The sequence below is a fragment of the Raphanus sativus genome, chromosome 5 (genome assembly GCF_000801105.2).
Source record: "Raphanus sativus cultivar WK10039 chromosome 5, ASM80110v3, whole genome shotgun sequence".
In the NCBI taxonomy this organism is placed as follows: Eukaryota; Viridiplantae; Streptophyta; class Magnoliopsida; order Brassicales; family Brassicaceae; genus Raphanus; species Raphanus sativus.
In genome coordinates, this window is record NC_079515.1 from 22965237 (window position 1) to 22986366 (window position 21130).

The 21130-nt window shown below is 37.1% G+C and overlaps 3 protein-coding genes, 1 long non-coding RNA gene and 1 pseudogene across 4 annotated transcripts; 2 read left to right on the plus strand and 3 right to left on the minus strand.

The window, feature by feature from the left end:
* Positions 1-407: 407 nt before the first annotated feature.
* LOC108861976 (calcium-transporting ATPase 3, endoplasmic reticulum-type) lies at positions 408-11238 on the plus strand. The gene is made up of 34 exons (XM_056986652.1): positions 408-671; positions 841-891; positions 972-1005; positions 1516-1533; positions 1956-2092; positions 2468-2542; positions 2692-2737; positions 3126-3185; positions 3288-3368; positions 3616-3701; positions 3919-4020; positions 4290-4343; positions 4467-4568; positions 4696-4754; positions 4989-5133; positions 5612-5719; positions 6049-6201; positions 6413-6517; positions 6645-6841; positions 7011-7119; positions 7219-7317; positions 7399-7544; positions 7672-7729; positions 7945-8037; positions 8688-8738; positions 8953-9084; positions 9199-9300; positions 9526-9580; positions 9734-9819; positions 9957-10105; positions 10318-10423; positions 10513-10566; positions 10773-10818; positions 10929-11238. Exons 1-34 carry the CDS (start codon positions 639-641, stop codon positions 10991-10993), a joined length of 2997 nt encoding a protein of 998 aa, XP_056842632.1. The 5' UTR covers positions 408-638; the 3' UTR covers positions 10994-11238.
* Positions 11239-11576: 338 nt separating this feature from the next.
* On the minus strand, positions 11577-14467 carry LOC130495236 (uncharacterized). Its single transcript, XR_008934509.1, has 2 exons — positions 14110-14467; positions 11577-14024 (listed from the first exon to the last, which is right to left on the minus strand). It is a non-coding gene; the product is annotated as an uncharacterized LOC130495236 (long non-coding RNA).
* A 611-nt stretch (positions 14468-15078) lies between these two features.
* On the minus strand, positions 15079-16017 carry LOC108834293 (pentatricopeptide repeat-containing protein At1g02370, mitochondrial). The gene is made up of 2 exons (XM_018607637.2): positions 15630-16017; positions 15079-15530 (listed from the first exon to the last, which is right to left on the minus strand). Exons 1-2 carry the CDS (start codon positions 15963-15965, stop codon positions 15249-15251), a joined length of 618 nt encoding a protein of 205 aa, XP_018463139.1. The 5' UTR covers positions 15966-16017; the 3' UTR covers positions 15079-15248.
* Positions 16018-16853: 836 nt separating this feature from the next.
* Positions 16854-17639, minus strand: LOC108834292 (uncharacterized protein At4g28440-like; annotated as a pseudogene).
* Positions 17640-17670: 31 nt separating this feature from the next.
* LOC108834294 (calcium-transporting ATPase 3, endoplasmic reticulum-type-like) lies at positions 17671-19182 on the plus strand. Its single transcript, XM_018607638.2, has 6 exons — positions 17671-17767; positions 17904-18052; positions 18264-18369; positions 18459-18512; positions 18719-18764; positions 18875-19182. Exons 2-6 carry the CDS (start codon positions 17904-17906, stop codon positions 18937-18939), a joined length of 420 nt encoding a protein of 139 aa, XP_018463140.1. The 5' UTR covers positions 17671-17767; the 3' UTR covers positions 18940-19182.
* The last annotated feature ends 1948 nt before the right edge of the window (positions 19183-21130 follow it).

Here is a 21130-nt window from a genome sequence, read left to right on the forward strand (position 1 = left end):
TATAAAATAAGAGGTTAGTATCTTTTACTTCTTTTATAAAACCTCTTGTGATCATTTTCTTTTTAAAAGTTCTCTTGTGACAAAAACTAAAAAAATGGCTATCTAGGAGAATTGCTTAACTTTATTTTACTATGAAAATGAAAACTAAATAGAGCCAGCATTAATATTATGGACAACAATGTACTCAAATGGTAATACTTTTTTTTTTAATTTCTAAAGGTAGCATAATTTTTTTTCTGAAAATAACATTCGATGAAAGATAAAAAGTAAATATTTAGTACCATTGCATTGGATTGGACCTAATATTATTAGTTTTTTTCCCTCATAATTTTTTTTTAAAAAATTGTCACATTTAAATTGGATGAAACTAAATGGGCCTCACGTGAGAGGAAGCCTACCCGCTAATTCATGTAAAGAAAGTGTGTTCTCTCTCTCTCTGGGCACTTTGACTTTGACACTGAGCGAGAGAGAGAGATCGAACGTAACGTAGAATCAGAAAGAAGGAAGGTCTATGGAAGCAGATGACGTTACAAGCTCCCTTCTTCTCCCTCTAGTCTTTTAGATTTCAGCTCATTTTCCTCGCCACACCCAATCCACGCTTAGGGATCTTAATCAAAACCCTCCCCCCCCCCCCAACAATGGAAGACGCTTACGCCAGATCTGCCTCCGAGGTGCTTTGCGTTTCCCACTTCTCCTCAATCTTATTCTTTCGTTTTGACAGATACTTGTTGTCGGCGATCTGCATACAGTGACGATTATTAGCTGTGTCACTGTGTTGGGGCTGTAGATTGATTGCCTCTGTTTAGGTGTTGAGATGTGATTCGTGTTGTTTCTGCGCAGGTTCTTGATTTCTTCGGGGTAGATCCAGCAAAGGGTCTTTCTGATTCTCAGGTTTGGATTCTGTTAAGATCTTCAACTTTAACTCGAACTTGTTACAGTTACCTGATTGTTGAAATTGGTTGTAAATGTAGGTTGATCATCATTCTAGGATGTTTGGCAGGAATGGTATGTATTTACTTTTCACTTCTCTTGCACTTCAGGGATATTTGGTGTGTTCCTTCTTATAAAGGCACTTAAAAGGACACGGGGAGATTTATTGTAGATGGGCACGATAGGGTGTTAACTTTCCTTTGTAGTGAAGCATATTGGAATTTAAGGATGCTGTAGATTATAGTTTTGGCATGCAGTTTGAAGTTCAGTATTGTATATGACTTGCCAAGTGCACAAACTAGTAGGAAACTACAAAACTTTTTGTTACCTTTTCTTGTATAGTCCGTAGGATTTCCAATACAGATGCACATTGTTAGTGTTCTTCAGTAAAAGTATACTGCATATGATTGTCTGAGGGGTTAAAAATTTATGAAGTTAGTGTCTGCTTGAATTATAAAGGGTATATCTTTTTCATTTAAGATAGCATATAAACACATTGTGAATTTGTTTCTATGTTTTTACCTTGTTTAGTTCTGATCGTCTTCTTTTAATGTTTTTGCATGTTCTTTTTCACATGATCTGCAGTACTGCCCGAAGAGAAAAGTAAGTTTGTCAATACCTGTCTTTGAATTTCATCCTTACTTCAGTAATTTATTCTTCTTAGAGGTTCAATGAAAAAGATGGGAGTTTTCTTTTTTATTTCGAGATGACCATCATGGTTTGAGAGCTGCTAGATTGTTTTAGCGCTGTGATGATTTGTCCAGTTTTCACATTGGATTTCAATTGGGTTTTCACATTGTTCACTCTTGCTCATTTTTGTGTAAGACAATGCTATTCTATTGCAAAAGCATTTTTATATATCTTTAGCTCCTTTTGAGACTGTCATAGCTGATCGTGTTAGATTGTCTTATGGTTCTTTTTAACACGTGGGCCTAGATTTTTCTGATTATGTTATCTAGGATGAGAATTTAGAACTCCCCTGACATGTGCCAGTTTTTCCTTATCTTATTCTTAATTAAATGCAGGAACTCCATTCTGGAAACTGGTTCTCAAACAGTTTGATGATTTACTTGTTAAGATATTGATTGTGGCTGCAATTGTCTCTTTCGTATTGGCTTTGGCCAATGGAGAGACTGGCTTAACAGCATTTCTAGAACCTTTTGTAAGTCGCAACATCTTTTGAACACTCACACTGGTTTTCATGTTATAGTTGTTTACTTAACATATTTTATTTGGGCAACTGGATCGGCTAGTGGTTCTTTGTGGTGGAGTTTAAACTTGAAACCTTTTTGTCATTTTCGCTTTGTGGTCTTTGTTAAAAATAAATATTTATGTAGTGGTCTATAAAATATCTATAAGCAGACCAAAAGTCTTCAATGCCGTGGTTTTTAGCATTAACAGGATTCAGTTTTGTTATATGATTCCATTTACATATAATATAAGATTGCATCTTTACCAAGACTTCCATAAACTAGACTTTGTGTGTGGAGCTTTCTCTGAGTGTCACAATTCATTTGAATTTACTATTCCACCACAGGTAATTCTGCTGATACTGGCTGCAAATGCGGCAGTGGGGGTGATTACGGAGACTAATGCTGAGAAGGCTCTTGAGGTATTTTGTATGCTACGGCTTAACTGATGACATATTTGCAGATACAAGTCAATGTCCTTTGAAATTAAGTTAAGCTTAAATCTTATTTTGATTGTAACTTGTAACATTCTCATATTTATCTTGTTTGTTTTCTCTTTGCCCTATTGTAGGAGCTACGTGCCTACCAAGCAAATATAGCTACAGTGTTGCGAAATGGTACATAGATATATCTTGAGTAATTAGTATTACTGCGAAATTTACGCTGACTGCTTGTCTTTTCAGTTTTTCTTTCTTAGAACAAGCTACTACGATTGAAACTGCTTACTAAACGGTCGTGTTACGCTGTTGTTATATCCTCTAGAGATACTTTGTATCTTGTGTAGCAATCTCTTCTTCTGCCAAACCAATAGCTTATTTTATTATGCTCAAGTTCTCTAGGTTATCTAAAATCATAATTAATGACATTAAGATTTAGTTAATCAGAAATGTTTCTGTGCCCTTCCTTTTTTGTTTTGTTTTTGGCTTGGGACGTTGTTCCAGGTTTTGAATATCTGCAAGTTTTTGTCTCTGATGGCATTCCGCATTAACATGTATACAATTGCAGGGTGCTTCTCTATACTACCAGCATCAGAGCTGGTGCCAGGGGACATTGTTGAAGTGACTGGTATGTGTGTTGTATCTCACCTGGATGCAGTTTTTTGGCAATGGTTCAGAATCTCGTTAAACTCTTAAACGCTGCTTTTCTTGACGTTTGCATGCTGAACAGTGGGCTGTAAGATTCCAGCTGACCTTAGAATGATTGAGATGTCGAGCAATGAGTTTCGAGTGGATCAAGCAATTCTGACTGGTATATTATCATCGTGTTATTCATAACTCCTTAATTGCGTAGCCGCAAGAACTATATATGCGAGTAGGTGATTAGTACAACTTATTGTCAACCCTTTTCTCCACCGACTACTGAATATGCATTATCTAATAACACTATTAAGTTCAACAACAGTGATACTTTTTTTTTCATGTAGATTATAGTCCAAGTGATCACTTTCAGTTCACTATTTTCATACTCACTATCAAATGTTTCCCGGAAATTGCAGGTGAAAGCTGTTCTGTGGAGAAAGATGTTGAATGTACTTCAACAACAAATGCTGTCTACCAAGACAAGAAAAATATTTTATTCTCGGTAGGATTTATTACTCATACCTGCATTAGCTTACTGGCTTTTGATTTAGTGATATTGAGATCTAGTGCAATTTTCTTGCGTACACCTTAACTAGCTGTAAGATTCTTAATTTTCTCTCACTATTAGAATTAAGGCTCTACAATCTGTTGTAATCACCTATTTATTTTATATCTCTTTGTGTGTGTTTTAATTTAGTAGAATGTATAATGACTGCCAGGGAACTGATGTGGTCGCGGGTAGGGGGAGGGCTGTCGTAATTGGAGTTGGTTCAAACACCGCGATGGGTAGCATACACGATTCTATGTTGCACACAGATGATGTAAGCGGTGAATATTTTTTTTTATTTCTTTATCTAATGCACCATGTACACTTTGATATACTTTCTTACCGATCAGAACTCTCTTATAGAAGAAGGTTTCATTGTACCTACGATTGGTTCAACTTTTTCCAGTGAATTGTTTAACACTTTGCGCTTTTGGCATGGTAGACTTATGCTGTATAGTATAATATCGGCATTCTGTCTGGAGGTTCTTTTCCATCTGTTTCGAAGTGCATTAACTCTCTTACTTGTAAATGTTTTTTTCACAGGAGGCAACTCCATTGAAAAAGAAGCTGGACGAGTTTGGCAGCTTTTTGGCTAAGGTGAAACTCTTTTCCTTTTCGGAAGTTTTGTTTTTTCATATGTAGTTAATTTCATTGATAAATCATATGTTTCTCAACATAACATGGCGTTCTCTGAGATGGTAGCCTATTCTGTTTGTATAGGTTATTGCGGGGATTTGTATTCTTGTGTGGGTTGTCAATATTGGTCACTTCAGTGATCCTTCTCATGGTGGCTTTTTTAAAGGCGCAATTCACTATTTTAAGGTAAAGAAATTTGTTCTTCTTTTATTGCAGTTTTGAATTTTTAGTTAAGGGGTACATAATCAGTGTTGTTTGCTCCCTCTTGCTGTGATGCCAAAACATGGATGTTGCTTTTCTTTAATTTTCCCAGATTGCAGTTGCCCTTGCTGTTGCAGCTATTCCTGAAGGACTTCCTGCTGTTGTTACTACGTAAGTGTTCACTAATTTCCTTACTAGCAAATAGCAATATTAGGAGAAAGGCGAGTTTCCCAGAGAAGTAGGTCGCTCTTTTGATCATCAAATGACAATTTTTGTTTCAAGTTTCAATTCACTTAAATGTTGGTCAAGTCCAAAATGCTTTAAAACTAGTCATCTCCCACGTTGGGAGGCTACTTTGGTTATACTATTGTGGCTGAAACTGGCTATGATGCTTTCGGTATCTAGGTGTTTAGCTCTTGGAACAAAGAAAATGGCTCGTTTGAATGCGATTGTACGGTCATTGCCATCTGTCGAAACGCTTGGTTGCACTACTGTAATTTGCAGTGACAAGACTGGAACATTGACAACCAATATGATGTCCGTGTCTAAGGTTAGCATTTTAACCCTCAGTGCTCGAGCCTGTTAACTCTTATTATTGTTATCTTTGCCGCTTGCGATTTTCAATTTGAATAGTTTTTTGGAATATCTTAAGTCGGCAAATCTTGGCAATGCAGTTCACGTGTAAAATACACTGCTCGTATATTTTTGCAATTTTGCATGTCTCGGAGGTAGTCAAATAGAGCTTACAGAACTAATTACGAAAACAATTTTGCTTGTACATCTTCTGATTTTTTTCCAGTAACTAATTGCAAGTAATTACATTCTTTCATATATGTTTGCAATTTTGCATGTCTTGGAAGTAGTCAAATAGAGCTTTCAGACTAATTATTAATATTTACAATTTTCCTGTACACCTTGTCATTTTTCAATAACTAATTGCAACTAAATTACATTCTTGCATATAAATTTTCTCCTTGTGGTGTCGTAAATAGAATATTCGAATAGTTTACTCTTGTGCTTCTATGCAGATATGTGTAGTCCAATCTGCAGACCATGGTCCTGCGATTAGTGAGTTCGATGTTAGTGGGACAACTTATGCACCAGAAGGTACTGTCTTTGACAGCAACGGTCAACAGGTAATTATTACGTGATGACAATAGATAAATGTAAATTCTTACTCAAGATTGATTGATAAACTGATCTGGATACTTGATGACAAAAGATCCTAAAAACTGATATTCTTCCGTCCCTTTTTGTATTTTTATTTTTTTTACAATTTCCTGTATTTTTTATTTCTCATTTTCATTTGAATTTTAAAATTTCATGGAGTTCCTTTCTTTGCTCATCATCTTAAGCATTTCACTAATCTCAATAATTTATTATTGTAAATGACAAAGATAAAAAACTCTAGCAAGCCTTGTAACAACACAACATTTTTAAGATAAGATGCTTTCTTCTTTTGCAGCTTGACTGCCCTGCCCAGTCACCATGCCTTCACTATTTAGCAATGTGTTCATCACTTTGCAATGACTCTGTTTTGCAATACAATCCAGACAAGGATTCTTATGAAAAAATTGGAGAGTCAACTGAAGTTGCTCTTCGAGTACTTGCAGAAAAGGTTTGTATTTTTGGGTAAATTCTTGCTTTAGTAGCATTCATTTCCACAACAAGAATGGAATATAACAGACTTTTTTTCTATCCAATTTCATGTTGGATCTTAGACTTGGTCGTATACATCCAATTCTTGCCTACAATATACCATGCGCAGTGGTTGAACTGCTAAGTCTAGAATCTGAAGGACCGTACAACTTCTGTTGTTTAATTTTCAGGTTGGCCTCCCTGGTTTTGATTCAATGCCTTCTGCTCTAAACATGTTGAGCAAGCATGAACGTGCATCATACTGCAACCATTATTGGGAAAACCAATTTAAAAAGGTGTGGCTCTAGTAACACTAACATGTTGACCCTTGCTTTGCATGCATTTAAATGAGGAAAAAAGAGCCAAGAGTTGTGGACTACGTATTTTTTGTCCAAGTTTTACTGACCTTCCTTTACTTTGCAGGTTTATGCTTTGGAGTTTACACGTGACCGCAAAATGATGAGCGTCCTATGTAGCCATAAGCAAATGGATGTAATGTTTTCAAAGGGTGCTCCAGAAAGTATAATTGCTAGATGTACTAAACTTCTCTGCAACAGTGATGGTTCTGTTGTTCCTCTCACTGCTGCTTCCCGTGCAGAACTTGAGTCTAGGTTCGCCAGGTTAGGCTCGACCCGTTTGATGACAACTGATTTAATTTGGTGTCAATTGATTTAATTTTATATTACTTCATGATTGTCATCTTTGGATGCTTGTATTAATTGTAATTTTGCTCTTGAAGATATGAAATAAATGTTTGTTCCATTTTCTGACCATGCATCTTTGCAACAGTTTTGGAGATGAAACATTGAGATGCTTAGCACTAGCCTTCAAAACCGTGCCCCATGGTCAGAAAACTATTTCTTATGATAATGAGAACGACCTGACGTTTATTGGGTTGGTACGCCGTTCTTTCAAAGCTGATGGATTCATATGGGTTTCCTAAAAATTCATCATATTTATACTTTGACGACTTGCTCATTTTGTGCTTTTTGTGAAGGTGGGAATGCTTGATCCACCAAGAAAAGAAGTTAGAGATGCTATGCTTGCCTGTATGACTGCTGGTATTCGTGTTATAGTCGTAACTGGGGATAACAAGGTAATAGAAAACTGAGGACATACAATTTGCTAATTACCTATATCCTTTTGGGTGCTTATTCTGATTAGCTTGAAACTTCAGTCCACAGCAGAGTCAATATGTAGAAAAATAGGGGCATTCGACAATCTGGTTGACTTTTCTGGTCTGTCTTATACGGCTTCTGAATTTGAACGGCTTCCAGCGTTGCAACAAACTACAGCATTGCAACGGATGACACTTTTTTCCAGGTATGTGTTCATATATTTCTTAAACGATAGTCTTTTAGGAGAAAGGAACTGAATGTTTAATCATCATGCGTATTTCTGTTTTTCTTTCCATAATCGTTTCTAATAAACCATATTTTTCTGCGTGTAGGGTTGAACCTTCTCACAAAAGGATGCTTGTTGAAGCCCTACAGAACCAAAATGAAGTGGTAATTCCTCTTGTTCACTAAGTTGTCATTTATTACATTTCTTCTGCTTTATCTGCGTTTGAGTGCATTCACATTTTGCATTATTGGCTTTGTTCCAACTTTTTTTGTTTGTTAACAATTTTACTTATTAGTGTAAAAGTTTTTTGTCCAATAAAAAAAAATTAGAGGAAAAGTTCTTGCTTCTAACCGTGGAACACATAACCTTGTTCTCCTAGGTGGCAATGACTGGTGACGGCGTAAATGATGCCCCTGCATTGAAGAAAGCTGACATTGGGATTGCCATGGGTTCTGGAACAGCTGTAGCTAAGGTACCTTGTGTTTGTTTTTTATTACCCTGTGTGACTTGATAATTTTTGGTACCCTAAAACCTTCTTATCATCTTTGAAATCATACTCCTCCATATCATTTAAAGTGGTTTTTAAGGATTTTTATTTTGTTTTAAAATAATGGATGTTCTCACTTTTCTATACCAAATTTAAAATTTACAACCAATTACAAAATACTCTCTTTTTTTCATTGGTTGAACTAATTCTATTTAATGCTATTTTTATATAACCAAGATAAATTATATAAAATTTTGTATTTTCTTAATCTTTATGAAAAAACCTTAAAATTCACTTAAAATGATACGGAGGCAGTAGTAATTTTCTCTCGCCCATATGCTTTTTAACATGGGAATCTTGTCCTCCAGCTACTAGATACTTACTCAGTAGTTTTTTCTTTGTATTTTAATTTGCAACTAAAAACGAAAAATATTGTTGGAAAGTTTCCGGTTTTTCTGCTGCCATCATAGTGGTACAATACAATGTGACTGCTACAGAAAATTCTTCTGAGATCATAGAATTCTTAAGCTACTTATATGGGAGTCGTCATTCCTTCAACAAAATGGCTTGCCAAGGGTACTTATCTCTATGCTCTTCTGTGCTTAACAAATGTTTCTCGTGTTTTTACATTCCAGAGCGCTTCAGATATGGTTTTGGCTGATGATAATTTTGCTTCAATAGTTGCGGTAAGTTTGTTTTCTTGCACTTTTGTTATAATTATTTCTCAGTGGTTGATTCTGACGCACACTTCTCATAGTAGTTCAGCGTGGTTACAATTTGTTTGGGCCCATATATGATATTTGTCAATTTCTGTAAAATTAGAAGCAAGGGTACAAATCAGTGAATCACACTGCAATATCTTTATTAATGCAACTACTAAATATTTTCTCTTCTTGACAGGCTGTTGCGGAAGGAAGGGCTATATATAATAACACTAAGCAATTCATTAGATACATGATCTCTTCAAATATCGGGGAAGTTGTTTGTATATTTGTAGCAGCTGTACTGGGAATTCCTGATACCCTTGCACCTGTAAGTAACTTTGTTTTCCAATACAATCGCATCGATATTATGACAGCCTTATGAGCAAAGTTTTACTTTGTAAAGCTTGTCTACATCTATGATTCTTATGGTAAAACATTGCAGGTTCAACTTTTGTGGGTCAATTTGGTAACGGATGGATTGCCTGCCACTGCCATTGGCTTTAACAAACAAGATTCCGATGTTATGAAGGCAAAACCCCGAAAGGTAGGAGCTGTAACTGTACAGTAACACCCTGTGGAGTACTTTGTAAATAGTTCGTTGTTGCATGGTCTATGGGCCCTTCCAAATTTCATAAGTTATAATGATGACGTATAATTTGAAGAGGGGATTTTAAAGTTTTCAATTAACGATTTCTTTACTGTGCTGTTTCTTTTCCAACTACTTAGACCTTGTATCTTTGTTTTTGTTTTGATTGTTGTTGAATTCCAGGTTGGTGAAGCAGTGGTCACTGGGTGGTTATTCTTCCGCTATTTGGTTATCGGAGGTATGGTAAAAAATATGGTTCTGTAATTTATTTCAACATCTTACGACACTAAGATCTTGGAATCTTCTTGGCAAAGTAGTGAATGGTCATTGCCATCAAGCATCTGTCCATTAAAATGATTAATTGACTAATTTATCTTCTTCTTTTCTGCAGTTTATGTTGGCCTGGCAACTGTTGCTGGCTTTATATGGTGGTTTATTTACTCTGATGGTGGTCCTAAACTTACTTACAGTGAACTGGTTAGATTTATCTCCAGCTACACTCCTATAAATTATTTCGTTGCTGAATGTTTGTGCATCTTTCACCATTCATTTATTACAGATGTAATATTTTTTTTCCATTATATTCATTGGAGAATGAAACAATCTCATTTCAGATGAATTTTGAAACGTGCGCACTTAGAGAGACAAGTTATCCATGCAGCATATTTGAGGATCGACATCCATCAACCGTGGCTATGACAGTACTTGTTGTAGTGGAGATGTTTAATGCTCTAAATAACCTCAGCGAAAATCAATCCCTTCTGTAAGTATACTTTTCTTTTCTTGTAAACAGTTTATTTCTGTTATGATCGCAGCTATAGCATCATAGACTGTACTGCATTAGGGGGTCTTTAACGATTTCAAAAAAAAGTAATACTGTTTTATAGACTATACTTGCATTCGATTGTGCAACTTGACGAGTTTGCTACGTGATCATTTGTATTGGCTTTTAATAAAGAAGGTATATGATTGCAGGGTTATAACCCCGAGGAGTAATTTATGGCTCGTTGGGTCAATTATCCTGACGATGGTTCTGCACATACTAATATTATATGTTCATCCACTAGCAGTCTTATTTTCTGTAAGTTTCCTCTTTTCCGCAAACCTTGAACAAATTTTGGCATACCCGTTTGCATTTTCTCATTCTCTCTCACTTTCCCTGCTTTATAGGTCACGCCATTGTCCTTGGGCGAATGGACCGCCGTTCTGTATCTTTCGTTTCCAGTAAGTATTCCCACTTTTGAGCTTCTTCTTCATAGTCTATTAACCCTCACAATGGAACCTTGCCTTGCCATAGAACACCTTAGTTCACATATGGATGCAAGTTCGTCAATGAACTGATCATTCAGATATGAGATGAGATATTTGAAAGAAGTGATAAAATTCCTTGAAAGATCAGTTAATTTGAATCTTTCTGTAAAAATCTGCAGGTTATCATCATTGATGAGATTCTGAAGTTCCTCTCTAGAAACACCGGTAATGTTTCAGATGTTTATAGGACCACCTATCATATCAACTGCGACGCAGATGTTCTGATATTAGTACCGAGTCTGATGTGTTATTATTCCCTGTTGTTGTTAATGTAGGCTTGAGGTTCAGGTTCAGATTAAGGAAGATGGATCAACTCCCCAAGGACCGGCGTGACAGGTAGAACAAGAACGCAAGGCATCGCTTCTTCTGTCATACAGAGTTTTGGCATTATAGATACACCAATACGAAGAGAGAGAGAGAGAGGGAGATTCTAATGCAATCCAGAAAGCTCCAACACCATAAAACTCTTTCGCTTTTAATTGTCTTTCTATATTTTGTAACAAATTTCTATGTATTCTTACACAGATCAATGCTTTCAGGTATATCGGATTTTCAAACATTTACTACTTAAGAAGTATTTTGGTATTTGTCTCGGTGCATAATCCTTGGAAGATTCCACGTATACGTTCTATTGTTAATGTATCAGTCCACCAAGACCCACTGTAGCTCTCGACCTAGTAGCAACTAACATTGATTGGTTTACAGTTCTCCGATCATGTCACGACGAAATGCAAAAGATGGTGTCTATATTTTGATCACGTACTCATTATCTGTTTATGTTCTCGCATAAACGTTATTTAATTAGAATTTTGTAAGAGTGAGCAGCCTTGAATATGAATATGATATTTGATTAGGTAAAGCAGATTATGATGGCAGTGGGACAAAACAACCATAATATATTTAGTCAAAACACGGAAGAAAAGTTAACAAAATTCGATGATTTATACATAAGCACAACGGTTTCATTGCTGTAATAATCAACATACATAACAAAACAAACACTATTAATCACATTATAAATTGAGATGCGTATGGCAAAACAAACTGGTTTATCAAATCCTTCAAAATTATATTGGAAGATTTGTATATTCACGTGGTTAGCTGAATTACGGCATGAGAAATGTATATATCTAGTTGAAAGTTTCCACACATTCTGAAATTTGAATGTGTGAACCATTAATAACAATGTTCAGTAAATTAGTAAATTTGAATGTGTGAAAACCGAAATAACCAAACCAAATTTTCTGAATACCGAACAAATCTTAATCCTCTGAAGAACCGAAAGAAACCGATGGCTATGCTAAATGATGGCCTAAACAGAAATGCCTTTTACAGATGGTCTTGTAAAATACAAAGGCCCAATAGGAAATTGGCCTAAAACTATGAAGAGAAACCCTACAAATTATCTGGAGTAAAAGAAACTATTTGTCGTCGGAGAGAGAAAGAGAGAGATTAGAGTTCTGATGTTACGTAAACTTTTTTCATCCTCTTTCAACAATGTGGGGAGGATTTCTCAGATCTCTTCCCTCGCCAGCACCATTCACACTTCGACTCCCAGTGCTTCACAGAAAAAGATGATCGTTTCTACTCTGAAATCAACTTCGGAGTCATGTGCCAACGTCTTGAGCAAGATAGAGAGAGAAGAAGGGTTTCAAATCAGTAGATCTGATCTAAACCGGTGGGCTAAACTGTTTGAGAAACAAGGGCAAACTCAGAAATCTCTTGAGGTCTGTTTTTGTCTCTCTGTTTCTTGAATGAGCACATCTCTTGTTCTCTTTTGCTTACTAATAGATTTCGTTTTCTTTGTAGATCCTTCGTTTCAAGGAATTGAAATATCTGGCTCTCATGAACCATTTCAAGCTCTGCTCTGGAAAAAAAAACACCGACCCTGATTACTTTGGGAGAAGTTCTCTCAAAACCGCTGCCTCTATCATCGCTCCTTCTGTCGTCCACATCAATTCTGGTTCGTCTGGCTCAGGATTCATTATTGACAGTGTTGGCACGATCATAACATGCGCTCATGTTGTTACCGATCGAGACCTACTTGTAAATAGAGGAGTATTTTGTGTTTAGATTCTTTAGAACGTATGAGAGAGACAGTAGTAGTAGATAGAGAAAGATGAAGTTGAGAATAAAGATAGAGAAAGATCTAACTCTGGTCTCTTCCCTGTAGTTTTGTTCCTCTGTTACAAATCAGATTCTCTTTGAATCTTACGAGATATGTTTCAGGGGAACAACAACCTCGAGAGATTGCCACTGTAGTATTTAAATTTCTCTGAAACAAATGGCGAGAGGAAGAGTGGGTGAGACAGAGGAAGGACTCGAAAAACACATTGGTTTACTTTACTCAAACGGCGTCGTTTCTGCTCAAACGCTGTCGTTTTCTGCTCAGACGCCGTCGTTTTCGCCCAAACGCCGTCGTTTCTTCAAAGCTGTCGTTTCTGCTCAACGTTGCTCACACGATGTCGTTTCTGCTCATATTCTCATGATAAAGAATGTTAAGCACCATTCACACTTCGACTCCCAGTGCTTCACAGAAAAAGATGATCGTTTCTACTCTGAAATCAACTTCGGAGTCATGTGCCAACGTCTTGAGCAAGATAGAGAGAGAAGAAGGGTTTCAAATCAGTAGATCTGATCTAAACCGGTGGGCTAAACTGTTTGAGAAACAAGGGCAAACTCAGAAATCTCTTGAGGTCTGTTTTTGTCTCTCTGTTTCTTGAATGAGCACATCTCTTGTTCTCTTTTGCTTACTAATAGATTTCGTTTTCTTTGTAGATCCTTCGTTTCAAGGAATTGAAATATCTGGCTCTCATGAACCATTTCAAGCTCTGCTCTGGAAAAAAAAACACCGACCCTGATTACTTTGGGAGAAGTTCTCTCAAAACCGCTGCCTCTATCATCGCTCCTTCTGTCGTCCACATCAATTCTGGTTCGTCTGGCTCAGGATTCATTATTGACAGTGTTGGCACGATCATAACATGCGCTCATGTTGTTACCGATCGAGACCTACTTGTAAATAGAGGAGTATTTTGTGTTTAGATTCTTTAGAACGTATGAGAGAGACAGTAGTAGTAGATAGAGAAAGATGAAGTTGAGAACTGACATTTTTCTTGCTTATATTACACAACACTGGCCGTTACATATTTATACAGAGAACAGAACACTCTCGATCTTTCTCCATATATCCTTACTATTGACTTAGACTTAGGAGTACTCTCCATATGTGGAGCCCATACTCTTTGACTTTTACATAACTAAACAACAGCTTGACGTGTTGCTCTTCTTTTCACACGTTTATGTTTTGTGGTTTGAGAACAAATAGGCATCATTCAACAGATACCAGAATCAAAATATGTCCCAAAGCAGACCTGCAAAAGTGAAAGCCAGACAAAGTTGAATGAACAGACCACGAGCATCAATAACCGTTTTGCATCATGGTGGAAGTTTTTTTACCTTTCCATTTCTTGCTCGAGCAGAAACATTAGACAGTGCATCTGGCATATCAGGTGTCAGTACTGCAACAGAACCGTCAGGAATTTCCTCCTCTCCTCTCACTCTGTTTGCAACTATATTTGTAGGTCTGTCGTGGGTTGTAGTCTGTACAGTGAGCAACTCATCCACAACAATGACATATCCAACGACCTCTACAGGACTTATTACCTGCCAACTGAAAAAGAGAAAGCAAAACAACATTAGATGCAACTTGCTACGAAATCATATTTAACCAGTTAGATAATTGTTTCTACAAAATCAGTCTACATACACAGCCTAATGATCTCTTTTTTTTTTCTGTTAAACATGCTGAGAGCACATTGCCATCCCTGCCAAAACCAGTAGAACATAATCATGTATCTTGTCTAAACTCTTCACATTTTGGACCATTGAGCTTTAGCCCCAACGAAAATTTAGATCAGGGATCTACATTCTGTATAAAATATGGCTATAAAAGTGGAAAAGCTAAAGTAGACTAGTAAAGGAAGCCAAAAATGCTAGATCTTGGTGAAACCAGTCTATGGATAATGTTATATAGCATATGGAAAAGTCACTGAATGTTCACCTTCAAACAGACGATAGGGCGAGATTTTCAAGAACGAGGCTGATGAAGTACATAAATTTCTGCAATATAAAAGCACTACATAAGATAAAAGAGCTTATCTCAATATAAAAGCACTACATAGGCACTACAAATACGATCGGTTACCAATTCCAAGAAGAACCATAAACTGCAACTTTTTAGTATAATGGCATTACATCATCTTGGTAGCACATGCAATTTTGGGTCTGCTACCAAATGAACAGCCTCATTATCATGAGCACTATGTTTTTATGTTTGTAGGCATAAAAAAAACATTACGAGACAACATTTGGATCTTCAGAAGATTAAAAAGGATACAAATTTGTTGTGATAGTGAGATTTTACCATGAAAATTTAATACTTATAAGGACTATAAACAGAAGAGATGCAATTTAACTTAGGATTCGTTTTACAGAGCAAAAGATTATTACATAGATGAGTGACTACAAGAAGGCATGTATGTGAAAGTCGTGCTTTATTCATTAAAACACACACCAAACAGCTTGAAACAACAAATTCACTCGAGAAGATTCCAATTATCATCACATTTAGGGTACTTGAGAACATATGGTATTAGCCCTTTAGTCCGACTCTGGCCTGCAACGTGGAACCGATGCAAGACCTTCAAGTAGGCAGGGCGGTTTTTGGCATCAACGTCCATCTCATCGAAATTAGGCTCTACTTTGTTGAAGTACGCTGAAGCTGCTGCATGTCCTTTAACCTTGCCAAGAAGATCCACATAAAGCTCAAGTTGAGAGGGAGAAAACACCATCTTCTTTTTATCCATCCACCTAAAGATCTACACACAACAAGTAAACAAACATTGTTGATTAATAAACAGAAGAAGGAGGCTTCTTTCTCTAAATTAATATTCCATCAGACAGACAGACATACATACCTCAAGGGCGTTTTCAGGTTTGCGGTTCTTAAGAAGTCTGGCCCACCTGACAAGATCCTCCTGATCTACAAAAACGCCCTTCTTTCCTTCTTCCCTTATGATGAGATCTATTGTCTCAACCGTAAGAGACTTCAGCTTCTGAAATACCTTCCTCTTCTCCACTTTCTGTTTCTCTGGCTTTATCGGACCAGAGCTCTCCTTCTCAACCTTGACCGGTGCTGAGCTCTCGACGCCAGATGAAAACGGCGCAGCCACCGTTGTACAAGCCATCTTCCACATACGACCGTTCGAAGACAGCGGAGCAACGATTTTCTTCCAGAGCTCAAGAGAAGCCATGGGGGAACTAACTGCGGCAGATATTATGTGCTTCTTGTTTCAAACCCTAAACCCCCTATTTCTCCTATATATCTGACCTCTCATTCTGGGCCTTTAACAACCCTCATTACTGCGCGGCCCGTTCGTCTAAGTTTTTCTAGCCCGGCCCGTACAGTTTAACACTGCATGTCACCTTTTTCTTCTTTTTTTTGTTTACTGTGGAATAAGCTTGACAGTGAAAGTATTGAAAAATGGATTATTTATACATAAGTGACAGTTCTGTTCTGTAAGTGATACATGTCTCTAACACACTATTTCTCGTTTTTAATCTTTCTACACATGATAGAACATATGTCAATGATATATAACTTATAAGCGACACATGTCCTACCATCATTTCTGTTTTTTTAATTTATCAAAATCCGTGTCCTTCGTTTTATCGTTCACTTTTGTTTAGCATCTTCCCATCGAATATACTTTTGGTTATTATCGTTCTATCATCGAGCGTAGCTCCTTTTCCAACGACCATGAAATAGTCCGTTGATGGTACCAATCGACCAAGTTTGGAAGGCTGCATAATCGCCCAATGAGCAGCTGGGTGTGGCTAAGCAGCCATTAGACCAGAGATATATTGGTATTAAAACCGACAAAACTTACTGTTGAGACTAGGTTAATTTCAAATATATCGGAAAACATGATGTTGCTCGGTAAAAGTTGGAGAACTCCAGAATCGTAACAAGAGTCACTCACTAATCTGCCTGAACTTGAAAATAAAATTTTAGTGACCCTAAAGCCTCTAAAATTAGGACTATAGCTCAAATTATGGGGGCCAAGCTCAACCTCATGACTGACACTGGAAAGCATTGACGAGCTAACTCGACACGTCCAGATGGAGATCGTCGATGTAGGCTAGAGCACAGTCACAGAGTCTTTATCATGTAGATGATGTGGCATTGTCACAGAGTCAATCTTAGAGATGGGGGTATAGTAATAGGAGTCTCGCAGTTGCAGAGCACGTAACTTGGTGGTGGTGACTGGTTTCGTCGGCTTGACACAGCGGCCGGCAGTGGTAAGGTCTTTAGTTTCTTCACAAACTTTTTTGTCTTCCTTGACAGGGATGTCGGTGGGCTCCTCAGCCACTTCAAAACGGCCCCATCTATCAACTGCAAGCTTCATAGATCCCTTGTACATGTCAACTTTGCATTGCGCAGTGTCACTATTTTGCCTTCTTTCATCAGAACCACTGATCAAAAATTGTATAACATCAATTAGAAAATCTCAAAAATCACTTGTCAATACTCAAAAAAATCAGAACCTACAATCTATGTTTCCACTCTCTATCTTCGAAATTGCAAACATGCAATGAAGCTGCTAACTAAGAACATAACATCAGCATATGTACAGAGTATATATGTATTCAGTATTCTGACCTTGATCGTTTCTGGCAGTGAAGATAATGATACCAGTCTCATCACCAACAAAGACATTCAGCAATCCGCATCTGACGAGCCTGAGGACCACTGGGACGACCTCCTCCTCCACCTCTCTGCATCACAGTCTTTGTGCTGATAACTTTCACGTTGAGCGAGTGACCATTGGTTACTGGCCTCAGCTCATTACGACACTACGACACTAAGATCTTGGAATCTTCTTGGCAAAGTAGTGAATGGTCATTGCCATCAAGCATATGTCCATTAAAATGATTAATTGACTAATTTATCTTCTTCTTTTCTGCAGTTTATGTTGGCCTGGCAACTGTTGCTGGCTTTATATGGTGGTTTATTTACTCTGATGGTGGTCCTAAACTTACTTACAGTGAACTGGTTAGATTTATCTCCAGCTACACTCCTATAAATTATTTCGTTGCTGAATGTTTGTGCATCTTTCACCATTCATTTATTACAGATGTAATATTTTTTTCCATTATATTCATTGGAGAATGAAACAATCTCATTTCAGATGAATTTTGAAACGTGCGCACTTAGAGAGACAAGTTATCCCTGCAGCATATTTGAGGATCGACATCCATCAACCGTGGCTATGACAATACTTGTTGTAGTGGAGATGTTTAATGCTCTAAATAACCTTAGCGAAAATCAATCCCTTCTGTAAGTATACTTTTCTTTTCTTGTAAACAGTTTATTTCTGTTATGATCGCAGCTATAGCATCATAGACTGTACTGCATTAGGGGGTCTTTAACGATTTCAAGAAAAGTAATATTGTTTTATAGACTATACTTGCATTCGATTGTGCAACTTGACGAGTTTGCTACGTGATCATTTGTATTGGCTTTTAATAAAGAAGGTATATGATTGCAGGGTTATAACCCCGAGGAGTAATTTATGGCTCGTTGGGTCAATTATCCTGACGATGGTTCTGCACATACTAATATTATATGTTCATCCACTAGCAGTCTTATTTTCTGTAAGTTTCCTCTTTTCCGCAAACCTTGAACAAATTTTGGCATACCCGTTTGCATTTTCTCATTCTCTCTCACTTTCCCTGCTTTATAGGTCACGCCATTGTCCTTGGGCGAATGGACCGCCGTTCTGTATCTTTCGTTTCCAGTAAGTATTCCCACTTTTGAGCTTCTTCTTCATAGTCTATTAACCCTCACAATGGAACCTTGCCTTGCCATAGAACACCTTAGTTCATATATGGATGCAAGTTCGTCAATGAACTGATCATTCAGATATGAGATGAGATATTTGAAAGAAGTGATAAAATTCCTTGAAAGATCAGTTAATTTGAATCTTTCTGTAAAAATCTGCAGGTTATCATCATTGATGAGATTCTGAAGTTCCTCTCTAGAAACACCGGTAATGTTTCAGATGTTTATAGGACCACCTATCATATCAACTGCGACGCAGTTGTTCTGATATTAGTACCGAGTCTGATGTGTTATTATTCCCTGTTGTTGTTAATGTAGGCTTGAGGTTCAGGTTCAGATTAAGGAAGATGGATCAACTCCCCAAGGACCGGCGTGACAGGTAGAACAAGAACGCAAGGCATCGCTTCTTCTGTCATACAGAGTTTTGGCATTATAGATACACCAATACGAAGAGAGAGAGAGAGGGAGATTCTAATGCAATCCAGAAAGCTCCAACACCATAAAACTCTTTCGCTTTTAATTGTCTTTCTATATTTTGTAACAAATTTCTATGTATTCTTACACAGATCAATGCTTTCAGGTATATCGGATTTTCAAACATTTACTACTTAAGAAGTATTTTGGTATTTGTCTCGGTGCATAATCCTTGGAAGATTCCACGTATACGTTCTATTGTTAATGTATCAGTCCACCAAGACCCACTGTAGCTCTCGACCTAGTAGCAACTAACATTGACTGGTTTACAGTTCTCCGATCATGTCACGACGAAATGCAAAAGATGGTGTCTATATTTTGATCACGTACTCATTATCTGTTTATGTTCTGGCATAAACGTTATTTAATTAGAATTTTGTAAGAGTGAGCAGCCTTGAATATGAATATGATATTTGATTAGGTAAAGCAGATTATGATGGCAGTGGGACAAAACAACCATAATATATTTAGTCAAAACACGGAAGAAAAGTTAACAAAATTCGATGATTTATACATAAGCACAACGGTTTCATCCCCTATATATTAATTGAGAAACATTTCGGAAATTAGAACCTTAATTTTGTATTAATTAAAAAAGCTCCTATCCTACGTGTCATTCAATTAGAATGTTCAATTATCCTACGTGTCATGATTATATTGAAATTGAAAAAATGAATGGTCCAATTTGATTTATTTATGTTGCTAGAGAAATTAAATGAAACCTATGATATCATATCATAGCTTTTGCATATGTTTATATGATATCATAGCTTTTGCATATGTTTATATGATATCATATCATATCTCCGACATCCTCGCTTCTACCAGCCGGAAACTCGCCGATTTCGCAACCTCCTTATCCCTCTCCTTCGAGTTTCATCCCATGTCGGCGTAATCGGAGACGTGACCGATCTGAGTCGAGGCCCGGCGAGGCTGTGGTGGTTCACTGGATCGATGCAGCACCGGTTATACGACGTCACCAGGAGCTATCTCGATGCCGTGGAAATCATACGGAGGCGGAAACCGAGTATGGTGACGGTGATGGAGCAGGAACTGAGCTGCAACGACGATGGAGGAGGAGGCTGCGGTGTTGTTCGACGCGCTTGGTCCGGTTTTCAAAACCATGGCGACAATGATGGAGGAGGAGGCATGGTTTTCAAAACCTGACCGGACCGGCCGGTCGGACCGGTCCAACCGTAAATCGTTAAGCTAACCGAGTCTGGGTCGATTTAAATTAAACCGGCAAACTCAGTTAAAACCCGGCTAAACCGGCGACTCGGTCAGTAAAGAAAACCGGTTCATCAAAATATTAAATGTCGTTTACTAAGTTTAATATAGAAATAGTAACTTCTTGATTTGATTACAGATTCTTATCTTTTTGTTTGAAAACCCAAATCATTTATTTCCTTTTATAGTTTTTTATATTTTTTTTCCTTCTCTTTATTATACACATCTATAACAATAAATTATTATCCACTAATGGTCATGTCTATTATAACTTATATGTATACCATCGTGGTCATGCGTAAAACTATAGTGATCACAAACATTATTATTTAATAATTATTTTAATTCTATGTTTAATTTATAAATTATAACATCAAAGATTCATCCTTTCGATGGCTTTGTGTATCTTCATGTTTTAATTCAAATAATTTACAGGGAAAAAAAGAAGAAAAAAAATTATAACATCAAAGGTTTCTAGGTGTCCTCTCCGGTTATCAGATTTTCACTTATGTATATGTATATATATATAACAAAAATCACTGAAAACCTGGTTGAACCGATTGGACCGGTCCGACCAATCGCCCAGTGATAGTTCCAAATCAGTGACCGGTCCGGTTTTCAAAATATTGTGAGATATTCACCGTGGAGAAGATCGTGCTTGCGATGGAGATAAGAAACATTGTCGGAGGAAAAAGGAGGATGGTGGTAAGGTGGAAAGAGGAGCTGAGTCAGGTCGGGTTTAGACCTATTTCGCTTCGGGAAAAAAACAAATTTGACTAAATATGAATATTGCCTTATTAGAAGAAACAATAAAAGATTATTAACTTAATGCACGTAAAATAAATGTTAAATATACACGTTCTGCGTTTAGAC

Bases quoted from the DNA above. Each gene is read 5' to 3' on its own strand.
- LOC108834293 (XM_018607637.2), bottom strand. From the start codon at position 15,965: ATGGCTTCTCTTGAGCTCTGGAAGAAAATCGTTGCTCCGCTGTCTTCG. The intron at 15,531-15,629 runs GTATGTATGTCT...TGTTGTGTGTAG, and splicing joins AACCTGAAAACGCCCTTGAG to ATCTTTAGGTGGATGGATAA.
- LOC108834294 (XM_018607638.2), top strand. From the start codon at position 17,904: ATGAATTTTGAAACGTGCGCACTTAGAGAGACAAGTTATCCCTGCAGC. The intron at 18,513-18,718 runs GTAAGTATTCCC...AAAAATCTGCAG, and splicing joins TTCTGTATCTTTCGTTTCCA to GTTATCATCATTGATGAGAT. The intron at 18,765-18,874 runs GTAATGTTTCAG...TTGTTAATGTAG, and splicing joins GTTCCTCTCTAGAAACACCG to GCTTGAGGTTCAGGTTCAGA.
- LOC108861976 (XM_056986652.1), top strand. From the start codon at position 639: ATGGAAGACGCTTACGCCAGATCTGCCTCCGAG. The intron at 892-971 runs GTTTGGATTCTG...TTGTAAATGTAG, and splicing joins AGGGTCTTTCTGATTCTCAG to GTTGATCATCATTCTAGGAT. The intron at 2,738-3,125 runs GTACATAGATAT...ATACAATTGCAG, and splicing joins AGCTACAGTGTTGCGAAATG to GGTGCTTCTCTATACTACCA.